The sequence below is a fragment of the Anarhichas minor genome, unplaced genomic scaffold (genome assembly GCF_050575085.1).
Source record: "Anarhichas minor isolate MPS153535 unplaced genomic scaffold, ASM5057508v1 ptg000053l, whole genome shotgun sequence".
In the NCBI taxonomy this organism is placed as follows: domain Eukaryota; kingdom Metazoa; phylum Chordata; class Actinopteri; order Perciformes; family Anarhichadidae; genus Anarhichas; species Anarhichas minor.
In genome coordinates, this window is record NW_027466499.1 from 1,313,612 (window position 1) to 1,331,550 (window position 17,939).

General features: G+C 41.7%; 2 protein-coding genes across 3 annotated transcripts; both read left to right on the plus strand.

Annotated features, from left to right (window-relative positions):
• Nucleotides 1–12: 12 nt before the first annotated feature.
• On the plus strand, nt 13–3,244 carry LOC142931642 (uncharacterized). Of its 2 annotated transcripts, XR_012947395.1 has the most exons (3): nt 166–305; nt 699–990; nt 1,679–1,816. XR_012947395.1 is itself a non-coding variant. In XM_076075664.1 (2 exons), exons 1-2 carry the CDS (start codon nt 128–130, stop codon nt 2,599–2,601), a joined length of 1,101 nt encoding a protein of 366 aa, XP_075931779.1. In that variant the 5' UTR covers nt 13–127; the 3' UTR covers nt 2,602–3,244. The 2 variants fall into 2 exon arrangements, 1 of the variants encoding a protein (XP_075931779.1); XM_076075664.1 differs by lacking the exon at nt 699–990 and having other exon boundaries at nt 13–305; nt 1,679–3,244.
• A 1,300-nt stretch (nt 3,245–4,544) lies between these two features.
• On the plus strand, nt 4,545–15,099 carry LOC142931622 (uncharacterized). Its single transcript, XM_076075619.1, has 4 exons — nt 4,545–4,661; nt 7,256–8,633; nt 11,141–11,352; nt 13,788–15,099. Exons 1-4 carry the CDS (start codon nt 4,625–4,627, stop codon nt 14,870–14,872), a joined length of 2,712 nt encoding a protein of 903 aa, XP_075931734.1. The 5' UTR covers nt 4,545–4,624; the 3' UTR covers nt 14,873–15,099.
• The last annotated feature ends 2,840 nt before the right edge of the window (nt 15,100–17,939 follow it).

Below are 17,939 nucleotides of genomic sequence, written 5' to 3' on the forward strand. Positions count from 1 at the left end.
ACCGAAGAAGAATCATAGCCAGGAAGTGTTCGTTCGTGTTTACATCGCGCGAGGCTGTGCGTTCAAACAAAGAAAGATCGTGTTTAGCTTATTTCTTCTTCTTCTCCTCCGTGTGTGTGACAGAACGATGTCGAGACTTCAGAGTCTGAAGGTGTTCATGAACCAGCGGATGACCGCGGCGGTCGAGGAGATATTTGGATATTTTGAGAGAACGATGTCCGAGTACGAAGAAGAGATGAACCGCCGCCATCTTGAACTGATCGATATGGTTTCAACACCTGAAGCAAAGCTGCGGACAGAAGCAGGTTCGTTCCTCTCTCTTACTTCCTCCAAGACAAAGAAAGAATGCTAAGCTAACGTTAGCCAAAACCGTCCTGTTAGCGAGCGAGCTAAAGACTAGCTGACTATATATATTATATATAATATAACTATATATTATATTGTGTGTTTTTACAACGTTGATGACTCAGAGATATACCGTTTAGTCGTCATGTATAATGTATCTTTAGTAAAGGTCATTAGGTACCCTTTAAGAGTATCGAGACCCTAAACCAAGGTGTTGGCTTGATCCTCATCCGTAAATAGTTGAGTCTCAAGGTTTGTTAGATGTGTTAATGCAGAACGTGGGACTGGACGGTGAACTAGTAGGACAATATGTGTTGGTGTAGGCTTTGATGGTGTTGCCATTCTCTCCCTAGGCTGGTCTTGAATGCGTTGACTGAGGAGGCACTAACTGTGACTTGACTCAGGCTGTTCCATACTGGTGGTGTTCTACTTGAGAAAAAAGGTTTCCGTGGACCAGGCTGGTGTTGGAGCTGTAGTTTCAGATCGTGGCCTCTCGTGGTGGTGCTGAGGGATTTTTTGAACATACTGTTGCCACATACTTCACAACAAATGTCAGACTGTACGCTGTCGATTCCTGTCAGTATTTTAAAAGTTTGGACCATGTCGGCTCGTTTGCATCGAAATTCTAGCGTTTGCAAGTTGCAGGTAAATCTATAACAAAACAAACTCCACAGAGATTCAAAGTCTGGCCTGTCGCCCACACTATTTATTATAGTCTAATTATAAACTTCTCACCAATAAATACATTTTGTCCTGAATGATGATGTAGAAATGTTTCCATGTAGGTCTCAAATAAAGGCTCTTTGGTTTATTGGTGCATATCAACAAACACAGTAAGAGAATTAAGATAAATAAACGTTTATGGGTATAAAATAGTAGTAGAGCGTGATTTATTTTTTGGATTATGTATTGAAGTATGAGTGTTGTTCTTCCTTCTATAATTAAAGAAGTGATGCTTTCAGTAACTGTAAATGTTTCGTTAATGTAAACATCAAATCAGCTGCCAAACTAAAGACTGTCTTTAAACTTGACACAGGAAACTATAAATAAGTAATCAGTGAAGTTATGCAGTTGTAACAAAGCATTTCTCTTTTCAACACGGAAACACAAATAAAGATGAATTCACCTGTAAAGAAAATCAGGTTTTTCTTTGGTCTCTGAGGGTTCATTTGTTCAACGCTTTTACCAAAAGATCTAAATGCAGAATTGTGATATTTCTGTTACTTACAGATGTTGTTCAGAGACCTGAGGCGTCCGATTGAACACGGTGGAGCTGTTTGATGCTCTGTAGAAGTTCAGTTACGTCTCAATGTGCGTTTCCTGTTTTCCACAGACGTCCAGCAGCTGTTGGTGGTTAAAGAAGAGCAGCAGGAGTGGAGCTCCAGCCTGGACCAGGAGGACCCAGAGCCCCCACACATTAAAGAGGACCAGGAGGACCCAGAGCCCCCACACATTAAAGAGGACCAGGAGGACCCAGAGCCCCCACACATTAAAGAGGAACAGGAGGACCCAGAGCCCCCACACATTAAAGAGGAACAGGAGGAACTCTGGACCAGTCAGGAGGGAGAGCAGCTTCAAGGTCTGGAGGAGGCTGATATCAAGTTCACATTCACTCCTGTGAAGAGTGAAGATGATGAAGAGGAAGCTCAGTCCTCACAGCTTCATCAAAGACAAACTGAACAGATGGAAACAGAAGGTGATGGAGAGGATTGTGGAGGACCAGAACCAGACAGGAACTCAGATCCAGATACAGAGACTGAAGACTCTTCTGAATCCGAGACTGATGACAGTGATGACTGGAAACCGAACCGAGACCACCAATCAGGTTCAAAGTCTCGGAAAAAGGTGCTTAATGATGAAGAGGAAGCTCAGTCTTCTGAACCCTCTTCTGAACCCTCTTCTGATGACTGCAAACAGAACAGAGACCAACAATTGGGTTCAAACTCTCGGAAAAAGGTGCTTGATGAGAGATGTTATGCTGACAAGCACTTATGCATCTGCACCGAGTGCGGGAAAAGATTCGCCAACAGCACGAATCTGAAGGTGCACAAGTTAATCCACACGGGACTCAAACCGTTCTGGTGCAAGCTTTGCAGTAAAAGATTTCCTCAGCAGAGAAAATTAATGCGTCACATGAAACGTCACGTACCGGAAAAAACGTACCACTGTTTGGTTTGTGATGAACGTTTTGGGTCCAGTGGAGATGTTAAGAGACACATGGGAAGTCACACAGGAGAGACTCCGGCTACTTCCTGAGTTCTGGACTTAAACACACAGACGCACCGATCGGGCCTTTAATGAAAAACTAAAACATGTGTTTTACTTCGTGGCTCTTTGGTTTATTAGCTGACGTGAAGTCAAAACTGCCATTTAATACTGTGAGCAGTAGTTCTTCTTTAAATGTGGTGAGTTGGATGTCTAACAAACCAAATGTACAGTTTGGTGCCTGTGAAATGTCAAACACTTCACATATACACTTCAAACATTCCTGTTTACATTTAGGTAATTCAATTTGCAATTACTGTCTAATTTATTTTATTTAATATTTTATGGTTTTGTGTTTACTTGCGGGATCTTTTTCTTTTTGAAAACATATTTAATAAGAATTGTTTTATGGAGCCTGAGATTATGACGACTGCGTCTCTGTTTCAGTGATGTGGACCCTCCACATTACTGCAGTTGTTTCTAATTTATTTGTACTTTCAATCTTTACTCGTGGATGAGTCGAGTTGTCATGTTACCTTTTTATTGAATGTGTTGAAACAACAGATGTTTACTTTTTTTCAGCACTTGTGAAGCTGCTGTTAACTTTCAGGAGAAACTTGAGCTCATACACCGAAAGAAGAGTTTCCACTTGTTATTTCTATTAAGAGGTCTTATAAACTCTATTTTAAATGTATTTTTACTGTTTTTCTTGTTCACAATATGCTTATTGGACGATCCATTTTTATTTATTAATTCCCAAAGCATTGCATATTAATTTGTACACTTCTGAACAAGATGCCTTTATGATAATTACAAGTATTATTAACAATAAATGTTAAAATACACAGGACTGAAGAAGAGCTGCAGTACATTTTAATATCCACCAGATGTCACTGCTGATTAATTCATATCCTATTCTATCATATTCATATATATTGTTGCAAAGATTTGGTGCTAAATGTAACTTTTTGATTCTATAATTGATTTTTTTAAACTCAATAATACCACTTAAAATAGCCAAGCTTTGATTTTGTACCCAAAACTTTCGACAGTTGGAGATTTCTGTAAGAATTGTATTTTTCAGTGATTGGATGGTGAAAACATCTGTTCTGGAAACTGTTTATAAGTCCTCTTGTTGTCAATATACCTACCAAAGTATACTCCATTAAATACTAAATATAGTCCTTTATATTTTAGAATGAAATAGGGTATGACCCACAAACATTAGATAAGAAAATCTGCTTTTAGCCAAATGGTTTGACTAATTCTGAAAATGTCCTCACATTTATTCACATTACTTAAACAAGCCCAGTGGGTTATTTAATATTTAATATGATTATTTAAGATTTAATACGATGGGAAAAAACACATGAAAAATATAGTTGAAGATTTAACAAAAATATATCTCTATATATCAAAGACAAAGATATGGTTTTAAACTCACAATCTGCTCCAGTAATTATGTGTTGGATGATTTAAATGTTAGAATACAGTGAATTTTAGTCTTATATTTAGTTTGTTCAGTGACTTTATTTGAGCTAATTAAACAAATGTAGTAAATTTGAACACAAAGTAAATTTAAACACGTTCAGACTACGGGCAGTCTATTTAAAATAATCACATAGTGAGTGATAATTATAATAATGATTCATTGATCCTACATTGTTTTTTACAATTTACACGTGATGGTGTCTATTATGAGCTTCAGGTGATTAGAGGCTGTGTAATATTTAAATCTGAGGGCAAAAAAAACAACCCGCTGAGTAACAGAATAATATCCAACATCCGTTAAATCATGAGAAAATAAAACTGAGAGGGAAGAAACAGAAGTGAAACAAAACCTTGGTAACCGACTTCCGCTTTTTTACATTTTTAGGGAACTGCAACTGAAAATGATTCATCTTTTCTGAAAAAAAAAAAGATTTACTAGTTACAGTGTTTCTACCATGAGAACCGTTTAAATACTTTTATTTTGAAACTTGTCCCCACCCGGAAGTAAAGGAAGCAGAGAGGCGCGCCGCTGGCTGACCCAGTCGGGTTCGGTATTTATCGATCTGATCGGAACACAGGAGCGATGGATGGACGGCTGGATATCGTTTTAAACCCCGCAGGTTGGTTTTCATTTCTCCTCCCTCTGGAAACGCGGTCACGTTTCGGGGAGTTTTGTGCTAAGCTAACGTTAGCTAAACCACCCGTTAGCCTGTTAGCTAGCTCTTGTATACGACCACTGTTTTCCTGTTTCCCTCCAGACAGACAAATATGAAATAACAGACCGGTGATATTACAGTGAAAACAAACTGTACAACAAGGAGACAAGTATTAACATCACGTGTTTGACATTCGTGTCTTCATCATGTAAAATTATCATTTAATTAGCAGTCAAATCCCATTTAAATCTAACTTTAATTAGATTAATATTTAACCAAAGCCACAGAGGTCAGAAGATGTGTTCGGATTATGAAGCCGGCTGAATTAAATTTGTGATATTTATAGATATTGGGCTATTTGAATAAAATAAAATGCTTAATCAAAGGGAATTAAATTAAATGATTACGTTGTAGTGGAGAATGTGACTTTAATGACATCAATACCCCCCACACAAAAACAAATCATGTTATGAACAAAATTTTTTAAATACTCCATGACTCCCAAAGCAGAATACATCCGTTCTATATGGAGTGCATTCATCCTGTGAATTTTTACGACAAATAATTATGACTTAGTTATTGGTAATATATTTTACCAATAACTAAGTCATTTATTATTATTTTTCCATTGTGAGTTTTCTGAAGCTCTGTGACTCGATGTACGTGACTGGCTTTGCTCAAAGGTTCTTCATCCTAAACATATGTATTTTATAACAGACTTGATATGTCATCCTGCTTTATGATTCTCTTATTCATGGGACATTTTATTTTACAAAAATAAAAGCATATGAAAGTGAAACCTTGTCTTAGTGTATTTCATATAACGAATTTCTTTCTTATTTTTAAAACCATAAATCATGAAATATAAGAATGCAGTGAAACCTTTTAAGCATAATATAATAATCTGATTTACAAGCAAAGCCTCAGTCCTACATTTTTATTTTTTTCTGTATGCACCTGTTCCTATTGCTCTAATCCATCGACGCATGACCCGCCCTACTCTGCCTCTGATTGGCTTGTAGGCGTTGCCTCCGTTGGTCGCATTGGTTAGATTTAGGCACGAGGAGTGCGATTGGTTAAGGATATCAGGGTAAGCCAATCAGAGGCAGAGTAGGGCGGGTCATGTTTTAAAGCTCTAAACTGTGAGGCAGGAAGGCAGCAATACATTATAACAATAATGAAATATGTAATTTTAATGATTACTGTGTCCTCTCATTGATTTAAAATAAAATTTAAGCCAAATAAATACATCAATTAATTGACTTTTATGCTGAAGAGGGTGAGGTATTTGGCCTCTCCCTGCCTTTGATCTTTTTACTTGCGTAGGACTTTTAATTTGTAAAACTTTGGAAACATTCACAATTTAATTGTTGTTTTTGTTATAAATATATTTCCATGATAAGAAAATAATATGTTTATTCGTGCCCCTTAGGGGTGTTGCAATATATTAGTATTGATATTTAAAGATGAATTATTGAAATGTAATATATCATGTTAATAATACATACATTATATATCGATATCGGGTTCCGATAAGTTGTATTACACAAATTGGATATCGGACCGAGGTTGACGTTCCATTTACTGAGCCGCTTAAATACGGGATAATGGTTGAAAGTGTCCCTTTCTGCTGCAAATGGCTAGATAGCTTTGTGTTCACGTCTCTGGCACGGAGGTCGAGTGGCTGCTCGAAGCCCAGAACAGGAGACGGAACATGATAAACAACTCATTGCTCTCATTTGTATTCAGCCCGCCGTTTGTCTTTATCACAGTGGTCGTCTTTTGGCGGCGATGGTCACTCGTGGTGCTCCAGGTCAAACAAACACAAGACTTTCACCCAGGAGGCCGCTGTTTGTGTCCAGGACGTCTATAACGCCAAAAAAAGCAGCTGAATAACTTTTCAACAGGAGTGTGTTTTCAATATTTTGTCAAGCCCATTTATATAGACCAGAGTAGGCCAATAAAGACATCCACAAAGTCTTCTGAGAAACAACGATTACGTCATTTGGTTATTCTGTTGTTATTTTTCTTGATTTACACACGTATGCACATGCATCGAATGACGTCCCAGTTCAGCATGACCTAAGCAGATAGGGGTTCGGTGCCTTGCTCAAGGGTGCCTCGGCAGCTGCCAGTCCACACTCCGTACCTGGTCAGTCTGGGATTTGAACCCGCTACCCTCCGGTAGCCAAACCAAGTCCATATATATGAAGTGGATGTAGTCACCGTGACATCACCCATTGGTTTGTGGACTGCGGTTTGAAGCCTTGAGTTGGAATTTTGCTTTAAGACGTCGGTCTCAGACATGTCAGGGACGGGGTGTTAGTTTCCACTCATAGGCATAGTGTCTTTTCAAAATAAACTTCCGTCTTAGTAAGTTGGGTTTAGGCAACGAAACCGCTTAGTAAGGTTGAAGAAAAGTCACGTGACAAAATGTCAATGTTTACTTATATTTCCGCGCTGGACACAAACAACCGTCTACTGGACGAAAGTCCTGTGATTGTTTGCATAAGATAACTTAGACACTCAGAGTTAATGGATGTTTGTTTTTCTTTCAGCTTTTACTTCAGATATCCAAAAATGGATTGTTATTAAAGAGGAGCAGCAGGAGTGGAGCTCCAGTCTGGACCAGGAGGACCCAGAGCCCCCACACATTAAAGAGGAACAGGAGGACCCAGAGCCCCCACACATTAAAGAGGAACAGGAGGAACTCTGGACCAGTCAGGAGGGAGAGCAGCTTCAAGGTCTGGAGGAGGCTGATATCAAGTTCACATTCACTGCTGTGAAGAGTGAAGACGATGATGAAGAGAAAGCTCAGTCCTCACAGCTACATCAAAGACAAACCGAACAGATGAAAACAGAAGCTGATGGAGAGGATAGACATCCAGATAGACATCCAGAACCAGATACTGATGAGAAGACTGGAGACTCTTCTGGACCTGAGACTGATGACAGTGATGATTGGAAGGCGACCAGAGAACCTCAGTCAGGTGGCCGTGAGGCAAATCTGATGACTCATAAGAAAACTCACACAGGAAAGAAACCATTTGGTTGCTCGGTTTGTGGTAAAAGTTTTTCCCAGCGTTATTACGTAAAGACGCACATGACATGTCATTCGGGAGAGAAACCATTCAGTTGTTCAGTTTGTGGTAGAGGTTTTTCTCAAAAAACACACTTATCGAAACACATGATATATCATTCAGGTGAGAAGTCATTTAGTTGCTCTGTGTGCAGCAAAAGATATGCACAAAAGGGGTATCTGTTATACCACATGACCATGCACACGGGGGAGAAACGGGTAAAATGTGGGGTTTGTGACAAAAGGTTTACTTGGCATTATCAGCTCAAAAAACACGATTGCGTCGGTGGGTCCTCACAGATTCAACAAAACCAAACTGAGGAGAGCAGAGAGACGGAGCATCTAGCCAGCAGCTCAACTGTTCCTGCTGATGTGGGATTTAATGACACTGACTCTGACACCTCTGAACCTGAGACCGGAGTCAGTGATGATGATTTGAAGGAGACCAGAGAACCTCAGTCAGGTTTAAACTCTTTAAAAAATGACGAAGCCACCGTCAGCGATTCGCAATGTAGCGCAAGTGAGAAACCATTTCGCTGCTCTGAGTGTGGGAAAGGATTTGGCCTCAAGGGTTCTCTGAAGAGACACATGAGGTCTCACACGGGAGAAAAACCTTTCAGCTGCTCAGTGTGTGAGAAGTCTTTTGGGTGGAGAGGGAGTTTACAGGTTCACATGAGGAATCACACGGGAGAGAAACCATTCAGCTGCTCTGCGTGCGGTAAAGGTTTTAGCCGCAAGGCAAATCTGAAGAAACACATGAGGACTCACACAGGAGAGAAACCATTTAGTTGCTCCGTTTGCGGTAAAAACTTCCAGCGCAAGGACCACATAGTTCGTCACATGGTAACCCACACAGAGTAGAAACCATTCAGCTGCAGCTGATGGAGAGGAATATGGATAGTTGGGTACGTTCACGCTTGAACTGATACTTGTACTCGATAGTACCTTTTATCGGTATGCTTTACTTTCTCCGTATTAACAAAAAATGTTTTTTCCGTTGTAAAAATGAGTCCAACCTTCTCATTTTCAACGTTATTTATTTAGAACAAGGAACTTTCATCAAGTGTTGATTCTGGCGCCCCCTGTGGACTAAAGTGGTAGTGTATCTGAGCGCCAGACTCTCTTTAGAAAACCTCTCATGTTACTGCAGCAGGGTCCGACAGTCTGCCCCTCTCATTCCTGGTTCTCCTGTGCCTCCCTTCCCTCCAGCGGGTCCAGCAATACGTCCTGGGTCTCCAGCAGCGTGGTGTCAGTGTTGGCTCCCAGAGAGGAGAAGCTCTGCTCCTGAAGGAGGAGGAGGAGGAGGAGGAGGAGGAAACACTGCTGCTGCTGCCGGGAGCTGACCTCTCCTCCTCCCTCCGGAGCTCCGGATCTGGGTCTGTCCACGGTGGACTGGTCTCTAGTCATATATAGGATCAGGACGAAACTGAGATCCCTGTTGTGTTTGCTTGGAGGAAATACATAGGAGACGTGTTGCCTTGGCCAGCTTTGCATTACAAATCACTGAGTGTTGTCTGCATCGAGTTTTGAAGTGTTACCACAGCTCCAACCGCTTTCAGCTTGCCGCGACTCACAAAAATGAACTGAGGAGGGAAATATTTTTAGGATCATTGTAATCAATGAGGCAGGCAGAGTTTTATTCAAATATAGGCCTAAACTATGGTTTTATGTTTCACTTTTAGATGGTTAATTTCTGTCAGAGGCTGCAGTTCAATCAATACTATTTCTTGTGTAATGTGTTACTGATGCATTCTGGTCAGATTTAATCATTTTCTATATAAAACCATATTTGAGCTTCAAAAGATATTTTTCGAAAAAGCGGTTTGTCTAATGATCAAGAGGAATACCAGAATCAGGAAACGGTTTGTTGCCAAGCACGTTTACACATTCATGGATTTGGCAGGTTAAGATGTCAATCCTGTAAGCACAACGACTAGAGCGACGCTATAAAAGACTCAGTCCATTTATCGTCATCACGGCCCCTTAAAGTGATACATTTAACTTGCTGTAGTTTTATGTGGTGATAAGTTTACGTTTTGACTGATTGATCTGATTTCGTATGTTGTGATGTGCTTTAAATATTCCGTTTATTGATCTGTTTTGGGGCATATTTACAGCACAGAAAAAAGGAATATCTTCAACTACACTGCCCCTTTTTTATTTTCTCATTTTTATATATTCGTGACTGTTTATTGAAATGTGGTGAGAGATGCAGAGCCCTCTCTGTGTACAGATCTCCACAGGTTAGACTGTCTAATAAAAAAACGAACATTAACTCCACCTCTCTTTCTTTCGTTTGAAACTGAAAGGAAAGGGGTGAAAAAAAATACGATAATCTATAGAATTTGGTTTGTTGTTTTCTCAGAGCTCTGAAAATCTAATAAAATATGTTTCTGTCTTCAAACTGAGTTGGTTGAATAATTAAAGTGTTTATTTCAGCTAGCAATGTAATGCTGGTCTATTTTGCTGTGACATTCCACTTCCTGTAGCTTCTCCTAAATTAATCCAAACAATTTTTTGTTTTGTTTGGTGTTATCCCCCAAAAATATGGATTTGAGGCCCAACTTTTACCTGATTTCTTGCTTTAAACTCTTCAGGGATTCCTCCGGGTTTCACTATAACATTTAAATATACTGCGATGTTGAGATGGGAAATTCTGCATGAGTTTTTCGAAAAGTATGAAATAATAATAATATATATTACTATTATGATTAGTATTATTTTTATTATTATACCCTGAGACCAAATCTTTATTACGTTTATCTTCCGATTAAATAAAGGTTGAAAAAATAAATCTAATTTAACATTTAATTTAATGCAACTCCATAAGAACTGAGCCATAGATTCCCTGAAGAAAACAAACGTATTAATTAGAACTTGTTGACAAAAGTATTGAGGCTTTTAAAATGAATTCTTAAAAAGATGTATTTGTGCCATTTATCTCCCTACTTGTGTCTAAACTCGTTATTTAGGTAACGCCTCTGGACCTTTATTTTGAAGCTCAGCAACGAATCTTCCCCGGAAGCTCTATCCTTTACTGTGGCCGACGTCACACAGTTTACACAACATGGCGCCTAACGTTGTTAGCAGCAGCAGCGTCTCTTTGTTGTGCTGATAAAGTCTCAGTTAGCTCCATCAGTACTGATCCATCAGAGTCTCTGTGTGTCTGGATAAACATGTCTGAATGGACTTTTAGCTCTTCACCTTTTTTTCTGGATGTTTCTCCTCTGACTCATCTCCCGGTAGCCTACAAAGCTATTGAAGTTACCTTAGCATGCTAGCTGGAAACAGACCGACGGGGACGGAAGTGATCCACACAGCGCTAGTCAGAGTTTAATGAGAGCAAACGGTGTTTGTGACGCAGTTTGTGTGGTTGTGAAAACATGTCTAAAGTCCAAATGCTGAGATGTTTAGTCAACCAGCGACTAACTGCGGCTGCTGAAGAGATATTTGGTGTGTTTGAAAGAACGATAGCAGAGTATGAGGAGGAACTCTCTCGTTCAAAAGAGGAGAACGAGCGACAACGGAAACTACTGGACGCTGTTTTCATCCCTCAGCTTCGGTTACACAGAGCAGGTTGGTTCTCTTCGCTTCTTCTCTGATCTGAAGACGTTAACAGCTCCAGAACCCCTCAGATTATTTATTTATATTATAAACTTCTGGTCCAGGATGTAACTTGGATTCTAATTATATGATGTTAAAGAGTAATTGAACACTTAAATGTGTGTTTATTTTATCTGTAAACTAAATATTATAACTCTACTTTGATGAAACACATCACTGCTGGTGTTACATTTCTCCTCAGACCTCCCTCCTCACCTCTCCCCACACAATCTATCGTGTTCACTTTTCAATAACTGCCGTGTAGCTTTAAAATCCCAGCACAAGCCGGCGCTCTCCATTCTCTTGACTAGAAATGATACTATGAGCCCATTAAAACATCTGGTAAACCAGTGTTAATGACTGATTAACACAGATTTGCACCTTCACACCACATCCCAAAAGCTGCTCTATTGGACTGAGACAGTAGCCAATAGAAGATGGACATGGCCGGCAACAATACTCAAGTAGGCTGTGGCATTCAAACAATGCTCAATTTGTACTAAGGGACCCAAAATGTGCCAACAGATCACCCCCCCACACGCCGTGACACCATCGCCGGCAGCAGCCTGAACCGTTGATACGATCAGGATGGATTCATGCTCTCACGTTGTTTACATTCTTTCATCCATCCATCCTTTGTCTCCTGCTTATCCGGGGCCGGCTCAGCAGAATACTCCAGGCGTCCGCTCCCGAGCAACATTGTCCGGCCCTCGATGGGGGGCCCAGCGAGGAGCTAGACAAGTTATATAATCTCTCGTGTTCTGGGTCTTAACCCGCGTCTTACCAGTTGGACATATCCTCAACTCCCTCGCTTGGGGCAGTGACTCACTCCCAAAAAGCAGGGCACAATCCACCGGTTTCCGGGCAGAGAACCTCAGACTTGGAGGTACTGACTCTCATCCCGGCCGATTCACACTGGGCTGCAAACCGCCCCAGCGCATGCTGACGGTCCCGGTGTAATGGAGCCAACAGAACCACATCATCTACAAAGAGCAACATTTATCCAAGCCGTAGCTTCCTGTTGTTGGCCTCCAGAATGGCGGCTGTAGCCCATCTGCTTCAAGGTCTAACATGTCGATCATTTTCTTGGAACAGGTGTACCTAATAAAGTGGTCTGAGAGAGAGAGAGAGAGACAGACAGAGGCCTTTGGTTCCTCCAGAACGTGAGTCAAAGTCAAAGAAAGAACGGAGTAGATAGTCGGGTAGAACAAGAACTATATGTGTTTAAGTATTTGTACACCAAAATGCACTGTGTTATCCCGCCGGTCACTTCTGTTACGAACATGTTTACTCATTCTATGACAACACTGAACAGAGTTCAGCACCAATACTAGAAACCTTAAAGACGACGTCTGCAAACGTCTTCATGTTAAGGTACTTTAGTATCCTCTTGTTTGGGAGCTTTGATGCAGCCTCTCGTCATAATGCAGCAGAGAAGTAAACCGCTCCGGTCATGTGACGTGTAGACTAGTCATGTGACTCTGCATGTTTTTCATTGACACCCTTTATTATTTTAATATTTGCTGGAAATGGATTGATTCATCATTCAGTAACATTTATAGAGCCTTACAACTGAAAGCTTTTTTTTGTGACCAATGGGATTTAGCTGCAAATGTATTTTTACGATTTTGGAACTTTTGTCACCAATCGAGCCAAACTCCATGAAAAAAAAAAAGCATTTAAAATGTTTTTTGTTTGTCGTCTTATAAACAGACCTGAGAAAGTATGATGTCAGACCTCATATAAATCACCATTATTCTGTAGTTATTTCGGCATCTTTTTTTAAAATCAGTTTGGAAGTCACAGAGCGGCACTGGATGATATTATGACAGCGTTGGGTTGCTCAAAGTCTCTGGGGCTTTAACATGTACTTGCAGCAATATTGGTAATTTCAGCCGTGATTGATGACACATTGTCTACACGGAGATCAGACGCTCCTCCTCTCCGGCGCGTCTAGCTTCGCTAATGCTAGCAGAGCGATCTAGTTTGTGCAGCCGGCCGGAGGAACGTTCTCCATTATTATTACATATTTGAACGAATCTGTAACCTCAGTCCAATGTATAGATTTACACTTTCACTGAATACAACAGAACTTAATCCATATTTATTGAGCGATCTTGTCCCTTAAGTTAACTTCAGACAGACGTCATTAATTCAACAGGAAGTTCAGACGAAGAAGAATTTAAATAAACTCAAAACCACAATCTTACATTTACCTGCAAAAGTATTTTGGTTACATTTCCGTTGTTCATCCGCTGAACTTCAGAAAAATGTCCATCAGATCACTAATGATTATATTTCTTCTTCTCTGTTTATGCGGATACAAACTACATCTGATTGGTTGCACGCATTATTATTGGTTTAAGTTTACTGATGTTCAGTAACGTGTCTGTACTTCTGTCCTGCAGACGTCCAGCAGCTGTTGGTGGTTAAAGAAGAGGTTCCCCCTGAGCAGCAGGAGTGGAGCTCCAGTCTGGACCAGGATGACCCAGAGCCCCCACACATTAAAGAGGACCAGGAGGACCCAGAGCCCCCACACATTAAAGAGGAACAGGAAGAACTCTGGACCAATCAGGAGGGAGAGCAGCTTCAAGGTCTGGAGGAGGCTGATATCAAGTTCTCATTCACTCCTGTGAAGAGTGAAGATGATGAAGAGGAAGCTCAGTCATCACAGCTTCATCAAAGACAAACTGAACAGATGGAAACGGAAGCTGATGGAGAGGACTGTGGAGGACCAGAAGCAGGCAGGAACTCAGATCCAGATAGACATTTACAACTATCTAGTAGTGAAAAGTCTTCGCAATGTTACAAACAAGAAACTGAAGTCTGTGATGATTGGAATGAGACCAGTGAACCTCAGTCGGGTTTAAACTTTATGAAAAATAACGAATGTAATTCTCCTGAGAAACAATTTAGCTGCTGTGAGTGCGGTAAACGATTCAACCAAAACTCAAATCTTAAAACGCACATGAGAACTCACACGGGAGAAAAACCTTTCAGTTGCTCAGTTTGTGGTAAACGATTCGGTCAGAAGGCACATCTGCAGAACCATTTGAAGTGTCATACGGGAGAAAAACCGTACAGCTGTTCGTTTTGTAATAAATGTTTTGCACGCAGTGAACATTTACAGTTACACATGAGGACCCACACGGGGGAGAAACCATTCAGCTGCAACGTTTGTGGCAAAAGATTCACATGGCTTGGTCAGTTCAAAAGCCACAAGTGTGGTGGTGAATCCTCACAGTTTCATGAACTCTGGACCGGTCAGGGGGGAGAGCAGCTTCAAGGCCTGGAGGAGTTTCATACCGCCAAGTTCCCATTCCCTCCTGCCCCTGCGAGGAGTGAAGATGATGAGCAGTGGCCTCAGTCCTCGCAGCTTCATCGAAGACACGGAGAGGACTGTGGAGGACCAGGACCAGCCAGGAACTCGGATCCAGATAGTCTTGGGTCACACGGATTGACATATAACTCATTCATTGGACAGTTCTGGTGATGTCGCCGTGTTGTTAAATTTTGTCTTCAATTTACTAGAAATTTACAGGAAAATCCATAAAAGGGAGAAACAATTCTGTCGCTCACTTTCAGATTGAGGTAAAGAGTTTGTCAGTTAGCAATTAGCATTAATTACAGGTAAAAGTCCTGCATTGGAAATGTTCCTTCAGTCAAAGTATGTAAGTATATAATTATGTATGTATTAAAATGTCCTGTGTGACTTTTATATATTGTGGTGGAAAAAAATCTTTTTAACCTCCCAGTGAGAAATAATCACGATGGAACTTCTTAAAGTATTAAAAACATATTTAATGAACAGACACTTCAATCAAAATTCAGCTGAATGGATAGAGCTCTTTCCCCACGAATGGTTCGGAGGTGTAACAACAATGAAAAAGACAAAACAGAGTATATATGCGCGTTATCTCGTCTCGTCTCCCTTCACCCTCCCCCTCGCAGATGTTGTCGGCCGCTGCACCCACCAAGGCCAGGTTCCCAGCCTTTTCGTGGGAAGAGGGTTAGGGTGGTATATGCAGGTTTAAGCGATACAAGTTATAACTAAAAGAACCATACGATAAATTTCCACAACATATATCATTCGATTATTATTGTGTCATATCATGTAAAAGTTCCATTGCAAACATTTCATCAGTTACACGCTCCTGCAGATTCCTGCTCTACAACATCAGGAGGATTCGCCCCTTCCTCACTGATGAGACGGCGCTGGTGCTCATCCAGGCTCTTGTCATCTCCCGCCTGGACTACTGCAACTCACTACTTGCCAGAGCCCCGGCGTCGGCCATCAGACCTCTGGAGCTTGTCCAGAAAGCTGCAGCTCGTCTGGTGTTCAATCGCCCCCCAAGTTCTGCCACACAACAGTTTAAGACTGGTGCTATATATATATATATATATAAGGGTTTAGTCTCTCCAGCTCCCTCTGACTTTAATTGTTTCCATTGTTACGCCCGGTCTAGGGGAACCTGTACGCAGCATAATATAAAGTCTCCCCCCTCTCTCCCACTCCCAAGAACAATCATTTATGCTGTAATACAGTCCATATTTATTATTCATATCATTTGTAGTCATATAAGTTAGGGTGAGCCTGGCCCAAAACAATAAACAAAACAATCTTTATTAATCAACTACCTAAACTACTCCCAAACTGAACAAAACAAAAGACAGGCAGCTTACCTAACTCCCTCCCCAAAACAGGAGTAAACAAAAGAGAGGCTCACCCCTACCACTACATGGACTGTTAGTTAAAGTATGTGCTCAGCGATCCGTGTTGCTGTGCAGCACGGTCAGGTTGGGAGCCGGGGAGAAGAGAGAGAGCCCTGCAGGCCTCCACAGGTGCCTTCTTATGTCTCGCCTCATCAGTCCCCAGTCCAATCAGCTGTCATTTACAGGATACAAAGAAAACTGTCACACACACAGCACCACCCTGAGGCAGGGAGGCACACAGCATGTATGATCATATATTATGACTCAAAGTCATAACACCCCCCCACTTAAGATCAAACATTTATTCCCTCCAAGAAATGTTTTCTCAACACCCTACACGGGACAACGCATCCGCTACAACATTATCCACTCCTTTGATGTGATGAATATCGATGTTAAAATCTTGGAGCAGCAGTGACCAGCGCATGAGACGCTGATTGTTGTTGCGCATACGGGACAAGAACACAAGAGGGTTATGATCAGTGTACACTACAACCGGTGTCGAGCTTGAACCAACATAAACTTCGAAATGCTGCATCGCCAAAAGCAACGCCAACGCTTCCTTTTCGATTGTGCTGTAATTCACTTGATGTTTATTAAATTTCTTAGAGAAATAACAGACAGGGTGATCAATGCCATGATCATCTTCCTGCAAAAGAACAGCACCCGCCCCATGAGTACTGGCATCTATCTCCATTTTGAAGGGACGCATAAAATCAGGCGCGGACAACACAGGCACGCTGCAAAGCAGCGCTTTGGCCAAATCGAATGATGTCTGACATGCAGCAGCCCAGACGAATTGGTTGGAGGGGCTCAACAAACTAGTGAGGGGCGCAACCACACTGGCAAAGTTCTTACAGAACCCACGGTAATACTCGCACATTCCCAGGAACCGGCGGAGTTGTCGCCGTGTCTCCGGCACTGTGAAATCCAGGATCGCCTGAACTTTGGCGGATAGAGGGCGCACCTGCCCCTGCCCCACCTGTTTTCCCAGATAGGTGACCACCGCCTTACCAAATTCACATTTAGCCAGATTTAACGTCAAGGAAGCACCCTCCAAACGACTGAATATCTCCCGTAAGGTATCTAGATGCTCCGACCAGGTCGAAGAATAGCACACAATATCATCTAGGTACGCCTCACAGTTCTTAACCCCCAAAAGAACCGTATTCATCAACCTCTGAAAAGTGGCAGGAGCATTTCTTAACCCGAAGGGCATGACGGTGTACTGAAGGAAATGATCAGGGGTTACAAAAGCGGAGACCTCGGGTGCACGCTGTGAATGGGGCACCTGCCAGTATCCCTTCAATAGGTCCAGTTTAGTGACAAATTTAGCGGATCCCACTCGATCCACACAATCATCCATGCGTGGGAGGGGAAACGAGTCTGGCGTGGTAACTGCGTTCACTTTGTAATCGTTACAAAAACGAGGTGTTTGGTCAGATTTGGGAACCAGAAGCGAAGGTGAGCTCCATGGACTGGAGCTGGGCACAGCCAATCCATTTTCCAGGAGGTACTCAACCTCTTTCTGAATGATAGCCCGCTTCACTGGATTAACACGGTACACGTGCTGCTTAATGGGCTTGTTTTCACCAACATCTACATCATGCTGTAATACTGTGGTTTGAGTTGGTTTGTCACCAAATATCGATGCATAGCCACGAATGAGGCCACAAATATCACCTTTTGCTGGGTCTGACAAATAAGACAAATGCTCCTATTTTACCCAAAATTTGAGAGTTCTCCAGACGCGGACACGGCACCAACACAAGGGGCTCACGCAACCCGTTCTCCTCGGGACGGGATGGTGGTGACACCACAGTCGCCACTGGGGATACACATGGCAC